We start from the raw sequence: 7,970 nt of genomic DNA on the forward strand, positions 1-7,970 counted from the left end.
ATTTTACAAATCTGCATTATATAAACGAAATTCGTTAAAGTAAATCATTTGGCGACTTCTAAGTCATCCAGTTAAACTAAGCCTATTCCTGTGAGCGTGAATGATCACTCAAAGTGATCGAACTTTCTTACTTTTACTGGCGTAAAGAGTTGAATCAGTACGTCTGCTTTTACTAGACTCTTTTTTACACAAGTATCTGTAGTACTGCATACTACACAGGCATGACTCAGAAGAACATGCTTGCACTTTTTAATCATAGTGCGTTGTGTTAATTGATCGGCTGTGTTGGGTTTTACCAGCGGGAATGGGAAATGGTTTTGATCGGGATTAAACCCTAATGAGCACACGGTTACATACACAACACGCAACGTATGTGTCGGAGGCAACTGTGCTTGAGCATGGTTCAGCATGGTACGGAACAACTGGCCCTAGAGTGAGTGCGCCATGACACTGCTCAATTCATTTTGTGTACTTTCTGTGGGCATGGCCTGATCAACGGAAATATACTTCTTTAACCCTGGGAAGCGTTTTACCACCATCTGTCTGAAATAGTTTTGGAACTTTTCCCCAACAAATGTAAAGAAGATGGGACTGATGCAGAAGTAAATGTGGGTAATTTGTTCTACATAAATCCTCCTATAAATTCCTTCACAGGACATTGGTTCATTGTCATCCAGTAGTACAACAACATTGTATGTGATCCAGGAAATAAAAAATAACAGGACAATGACAAAAATCAACCTGACTGTTTTGAACTTGGTAACTGATTTTGATGTTATGACAGTGATAGCAATCCTAATGTAGCAGTACACAATAACAACCAGAGGAAAGAGCAAGAAAATAAAAAGCTGACGAAAAAATGCAGGATATCTCAGATTAATATATGTGAAGTAATCTGGATATATGTAACAGAATGTTGTGTTGTCAAGGGTATCATGAAAAGCTTCATATAGAATCATCCACGGGATACACGCCAGACTGCTGACCAGCCACACCACAGCGCAGCAGAGTAACGCACAGCGTTGATTTATCAATCGTGGCGCACCCAAGGAGTAAACAACTGCAAGGTGTCGGTCAAAGGTCAGTAGAGCCAGAAACAGGCCAGAGCTGTAAAAGCCCAGGTAGTGGACACTGCGTACAATCTTGCACATAACGTTACCAAAGATCCAGTCAGAGAGCTGTATGGACACTCCCTTGAATGGAAGGCTGCTTATGAAGATCAAGGAGGACACCATGAGGTTCAGCAGAAAAATGTTGGTCACAGTGGTCAGCCTCCCAAACCTAACAAATAATCATTTAAATTATTAAATATTGAAAAAACAGACTATTACAACCATTTTAACAGTAATATTTTACAACTTCCAAACTGTGATTTGTTGGTGGCACTGAAGTAAATCTAAGCATCTTTAGCATCCATTTTAGACAAGTGTGACTACTAGATAAACTAAGTGGTTGTGGCCTACATTTTGCCCCTCTCATATATCTAACCGTGCACTGCACAGGCTTCACTGACTAGACAGAACCGATTGAGAGCAGTCTATGAAATATCTCCGCTCATGGTGCGTAGATAACCAAATGTTCTCACGCACACAGTCTAAGAATTAAATTAAAATGTCTATTGTGGTTATATAATTGCATGGGCTGAAAACATGATTACGATTGAGATTAAATTAATCATGCGGCACTATATTGTAGTATGTAATAACACAACAGCTCTACATTATACCTTCATAGACATAGTAATTTTTAAAGTGGTATTGATTACACTTCATGGACATTTTGGAGGCTGTATTTTGTGTTGCTGTTAAATTATATAACACTGTACTTGGGGGTGTTCAGATATGCTGCCTACGTAATTTACATCAACGAATGTGGCTAAAATGCTGCTTCAATTACATTATGAATACTCAATTGTAAAAACATATAGATAAAATGCATGTAAGCCTTTAACTACTAATTCTGGACTTTATAGTGAAATCAAACCCCATTTTTTATAATGTGTTTGGCTAGCATTTTTGAGCAGTAGCTATTAAATGCATTTACATTCAGTAACCTGCCTATAAATGTTTTATTTATTTATTTGCAGGGTTCACTTTACTCAAGGGATTTTAATCCCGCACTACAGTTTTTAATCTTATCTCAGTGGTATCAGCCTCACGGTTCACTCTCCTATTACTGTATCAGAGCTTTAGTAACTGCTTTTCTGTAGTATATTTAACAAACTATTTCATTTTAGTGTTTGCTGCCCCCAGAATTATGGGATATAGTATTAAATCACACTAGTAGCTGAAATGTAAGGGTTAAAACGTGATTTTGTTCCTAGTACACAGTTTCAATCAAACAGTAATTCACAGATAACTATAGAAAGGGTTGTGTGTACTTTACAAGTTTTCAAATGGTACATTTGCTTCCTCAAATGGCTTTTTGCTTTTTTAATATGATTTTATTTCTGCTGAGAGTTTTGTTTGTCCACTCACCGATGGATGATGACCAGGACCAGCACGTTGCCAATCAGACTGAAGAGAAACATAAAATAGTAAGTGAAGGACAACTGAACTCCCATATCACATATTTGTTTCTTCCGATAAAGTTCGTAGTCACTGTAATTTCCGTAGCAACAGTTGGCATCGTAGTCATATGTATAATTTTCCATCTTCTCCTCAAATGTAAAATCTTCCATCCACTCCCCAAATGTAAAATCTTCCATCTTCTCCTCAAATGTAAGCAGGTAAATCTGTGAGAAACACAAATGTAACAGTCATATATGCAGCATTCACAATATGATGCAGTCAGTATCAAAGTAACACTGTAAAGTTAATAGCTGTATAGTATCATAGGAGAACTATCAAGTTCTGCGTGCATGCTAGCTAAGCTAAGCTGACTTACCGTCTGGCCAGCAGAGATGCTTCTCCTTGTTGTCTGACTCTGAGGACCAGAGAGCGCTCTGACTCAGTTCAACTCAAGTTCCTGAATAACTAGTCAGCCAGATAGGGGAAGGAAGTACCAAAAAAGTGCGTGTGTGTGTAATCTCCACCGCGCTACTTAAAAACCATTTCAGTTTTACATACTGTTCATAATGGAGCAGCACAAATAAAAATAACCCAATAAAAGACTAATTCAGTTAGATAAAATACATTGTTCTATGATATTGGTGCCAATATCCCAATAACAGAAGTTAAAAGTAAGAAGTATTTAGGGTGTTTTTGCAACTCTAAAATGTAAAAATACTGTTGGTCAGATATCAGTGCTCAACCTTTGTGTGTGTGTGTTGGCCTGTGTGTGCATGCGCATTTCTGCTTAGAAATGGTGGTATGTGTTTTAAGTGTTTGTGGCCTATACAGATGCCTTGATGACAGAGGTTACACGTTATAAGCAAGTTGTGGGCTGTTTGGGTAGGTAGTGGCTACACAGACTCGTGAGAAGGTGCTTGCAGAGAAGCCCTATAGAATGATAGAATATCATGCGTGCACTTTTGCACAAGTGGTAAATGGTAAGATGATTTTAGTTTAATGCAGCTGTTATATTTGTATCTTTGTCCACACTGGGACTAGTATTGATATTACTGTTGCCAGGTGAATGTGTGTGTGTGTGTGTGTGTGTGTGTGTGTGTGTGTGTGTGTGTGTTTGGGGGGCGTGGAGGTCTGTTTTTGCGGACAAATTTCAGACTAAAAACCAGTTCATAGGGTTAGTTTAGACAAATAGTGTTTTTGGTTAAGTGTGTGTGTGTGTGTGTTTGTTTGTTTTAAAAATGTGCCCAATTCCCTGAACTCTTGCCTAGATTATCCATATGGTAGGTTTGACCCTGCTAAAGCAGAGCAGGCTGCCTTTTGTAGTTACGCCCCAAGTAGATGGAAGCTGAGGACCTGAGAGAAGACCCCACACTGAACACTTGGGTTAAAAACATTACTTTTCTTGACAACTAAGTTCTTCATGTTTGTTTTTGTATATTTTAACATTTGTATTTTCTGCACTGATTGTTATATAATGGCTTTAAAACCTGACGCCTTGATGCATATGTATCTTCTGCACTTGCATTTTTATGATTGTGTTGTAGTTACAGTCACTTGACTTTTTTGGTGCTTTTTCACACTTTTATTTCCAAGTAAAAATGTGCATTACATGAAATCTTGCCAGAGAATAAAACATCAATGTACAATCTCAACTGTCTTTATACAAGGACATGGTTCATTATAGACAGAACTAATAAAACAGAACACACACAACAACAAGATTAAACCAATGACAAAATCAGAGCAGATATAGATACAGGCAAATGAGTGTTCATACTGATGCTTGACTCACTGTTTTGGAAAAGCTCACTTTGTTTGGATCTGGCTAATGCTGGTGTTCAATTAAGAGTTACACAGAGTTAATTCTGCTCTTATCATAACAAAAAGTATAACACTTTACACAAATTTTACTGACATTTTGTTGAGGATCCAAATGAAGCGTCAGGACAAGCTTTCTCAAGCTCAGGTCCTCAGGGCAGGTCAGAGTTTGAGGGTGCACTCACACTAGGCAATCGTACCATGCCCAAGCACGTTTGCCCCCTAAAATCTGAATTATTTGGCTAGTATGAGGGCCCAGTACGGTTGGAAGAGGTGTGCTCAAACACAGTACACTTGGTGACGCATGCACACTAGGGATTCAGATTTTTCCCAAAAAGTTTTGTGCCCTTTTTGCTGATCAACTTTAATCAGACATAATGTCACACTAATAAGTTTGCTCATCTCATCAAACATGTAGAGTCAAACAGAGTGGTTATGACGTGATGCTGTGAATCATTGACTTTAAAGGTTCACAGAGGAGACTGGCAGCTTAAATTCAACCCTAGGATACTGAAGTGAAAGTATGTTTCCCCTTTCTATAAGTGCAGAAGGCCACGATAGCTGATACCAGAGAGGAAGAAAGTAAAACAATGCGGAACAAATAGCGGACGGTTTCTGCATCTCAGCTGTTCCACTGCAGGATTTAGGGCACCTGTACCATGAAATGCTAAGTTTATTGTCTGTGACTGTGACTAACCCTCATAAAATTAATATTTTACAAATCTGCATTATTTAAACTAACGAAATTCGTTAAAGTAAGTCATTTGGCGATTTCTAAGTCATTCAGTTAAACTAAGTCTATTCCTGTGAGCGTGAATGATCACTCAAAGTGATCGAACTTTCTTACTTTTACTGGCGTAAAGAGTTGAATCAGTATGTCTGCTTTTACTGGAGTCTTTTTTACACAAGTATCTGTAGTACTGCATACTACACAGGCATGACTCAGAAGAACATGCTTGTACTTTTTAATCATAGTGCGTTGTGTTAATTAATCGGCTGTGTTGTGTTTTACCAGCGGGAATTGGGAAATGGTTTTGATCGGGATTAAACCCTAATGAGCACACGGTTACGTACACAACACGCAACGTATGTGTCGGAGGCAACTGTGCTTGAGTACACTAGGGTTTGAGGCAATGTGAGTGCGGGCCAGCGGGGGATAGGAGACATTCGTGCTTCAGCATGGTACGGAACAACTGGCCCTAGAATGAGTGCGCCATGACACTGCTCAATTCACTTTGTGTACTTTCTGTGGGCATGGCCTGATCGACGGAAATATACTTCTTTAACCCTGGGAAGCGTTTTACCACCATCTGTCTGAAGTAGTTTTGGAACTTTTCCCCAACAAATGTATAGAAGATGGGACTGATGCAGAAGTAAATGTGGGTAAGACTATGAGTGACTTGTTCAGCATAAACCCTCCTACGATATTCTTCACAGGTCATTGTTCCATCGTCAGTCAGTAGTACAACAACAACATTGTATGGGATCCAGGAAATAAAAAATAACAGGACAATGACAAAAATCAACCTGACTGTTTTGAACTTGGTAACTAATTTTGATGTTATGACAGTGATAGCAATCCTAATGTAGCAGTACACAATAACAATCAGAGGAAAGAGCAAGAAAATAAAAAGCTGACGGTAAAATGCAGGATTTCTCAGATGGTTTACACTCATACCTGTTAAGTAACCTGGATATTCCTGACACATTATTGTGTTGTAAGGAGTGTGAAAAGCGTTGTATAGAATCATCCACGGGATACACGCCAGACTGCTGACCAGCCACACCACAGCGCAGCAGAGTAATGCGCAGCGTTGACTTATCAATCGTGGCGCACCCAAGGAGTAAACAACTGCAAGGTGTCGGTCAAAGGTCAGGAGAGCCAGAAACAGGCCAGAACTGTAAAAGCCCAGGTAGTAGACACTGTCTACAATCTTGCACATAACGTTACCAAAGATCCAGTCAGAGAGCTGCATGTACACTGCCTGGAATGGAAGGCTGCTTATGAAGATCAAGGAGGACACCACGAGGTTCAGCAGAAAAATGTTGGTCACAGTGGTCAGCCTCTCAAACCTAACAAATAATCATTTAAATTGTTAAATGTTGAAAGAACCGATTGAGAGCAGTCTATGAAATATCTCTGCTCATGGTGCGTAGATAACCAAATGTTCTCACGCGCACATGACCTGTGCCACATGACATGATAAGAATCGAATTCAAATGTCTATTGCATGGGCTGAAATCATGATTATGATTGAAGTTAATCATGCAGCACTATATTGTAGTATGTAATAACACAACAGCCCTACATTATACCTTCATAAACATAATTTTTTAAGTGGTATTGATTACACTTCATGCTCATTTTGGAGGCTATATTTTGTGTTGCTGTTAAATTATATAACAACCCTAACCCGTACTTGGGGGTGTTCAGATATGCTGCCTACGTAATTTACATCAACGAATGTGGCTAAAATGCTGCTTCAATTACATTATAAATACTCAATTGTAAAAACATATAGATAAAATGCATGTAAGCCTTTAACTACTAATTCTGGACTTTATAATGAAATCAAACCCATTTTTTTAATAATGTGTTTGGCTAGCATTTTTAAGCAGTCGCTATTAAATGCATTTACATTCAGTAACCTGAACCCATCACACTAGTAGCTGAAATGTAAGGGTTAAAACTTTAATTTGTTCCTAGTACACAGTTTCAATCATACAGTAATTCACAGATAACTATAGAAAGGGTTGTGTATACTTTACAAGTTTTCAAATGGTACATTTGCTTCCTCAAATTGCTTTTTGCTTTTTTAAATATGATTTTATTTCTGCTGAGAGTTTTGTTTGTCCACTCACCGATGGATGATGACCAGGACCAGCACGTTGCCAACCAGACTGAAGAGAAACATGAAGTAGTAAATGAAGGACAATTGAACTCCCAGATAGTTTATATACACACATCTTCCGTAGTCATAGTCTGGGTAGTCATAGTCATAGGAGTAGTTGTAGTATGTATAATTTTCCATCTTCTCCTCAAATGTAAGCAGGTAAATCTGTGAGAAATACAAATGTAACAGTCATATATGCAGCATTCACAATATGATGCAGTCAGTATCAAAGTAACACTGTAAAGTTAGTAGCTGTATAGTATCATATGAGAACTATCAAGTTCTGCGTGCATGCTAGCTAAGCTAAGCTGACTTACCACCTGGCCAGCAGAGATGCTTCTCCTTGTTGTCTGACTCTGAGGACCAGAGAGCTCTCTGACTCAGTTCAACTCAAGTTCCTGAATAACTAGTCAGCCAGATAGGGGAAGGAAGTACCAAAAAAGTGTGAGTGCATGTCTGTCATCTCAAGTCTGAGCACGGTACACTTGGTGACGCATGTGCACTAGGGATTCATATTTTTCCAGACATCCCGGGAAATCAACGATTATTAAAAGGCAACATCAGCTGAGCCCTGGTCATTTCAAGCAACACTAAATGCAACGCGGAGACATTATGCATATATGGGCTCCCAATCCGACCATTCTTTGTGTATTATTTTATCATTATCCATCGACATTGTAATGAATAGTGTGAGGTGTACCCTTTTGTATCCTTTTTGCTGATCAACTTTAATCAGATATCGACTGCA

At 38.8% G+C, this 7,970-nt stretch overlaps 2 protein-coding genes across 2 annotated transcripts; both read right to left on the reverse strand.

Annotated features, from left to right (window-relative positions):
- Window positions 1-428: 428 nt before the first annotated feature.
- Window positions 429-5,495, reverse strand: LOC128369727 (C-C chemokine receptor type 8-like). Its single transcript, XM_053330804.1, has 4 exons — window positions 5,403-5,495; window positions 2,887-2,925; window positions 2,478-2,734; window positions 429-1,281 (listed from the first exon to the last, which is right to left on the reverse strand). Exons 1-4 carry the CDS (start codon window positions 5,493-5,495, stop codon window positions 429-431), a joined length of 1,242 nt encoding a protein of 413 aa, XP_053186779.1.
- A 32-nt stretch (window positions 5,496-5,527) lies between these two features.
- LOC128369728 (C-C chemokine receptor type 3-like) lies at window positions 5,528-7,455 on the reverse strand. Its single transcript, XM_053330805.1, has 2 exons — window positions 7,191-7,455; window positions 5,528-6,401 (listed from the first exon to the last, which is right to left on the reverse strand). Exons 1-2 carry the CDS (start codon window positions 7,358-7,360, stop codon window positions 5,528-5,530), a joined length of 1,044 nt encoding a protein of 347 aa, XP_053186780.1. The 5' UTR covers window positions 7,361-7,455.
- Window positions 7,456-7,970: the final 515 nt, after the last annotated feature.

The sequence above is a fragment of the Scomber japonicus genome, chromosome 12 (genome assembly GCF_027409825.1).
Source record: "Scomber japonicus isolate fScoJap1 chromosome 12, fScoJap1.pri, whole genome shotgun sequence".
NCBI lineage: Eukaryota > Metazoa > Chordata > Actinopteri > Scombriformes > Scombridae > Scomber > Scomber japonicus.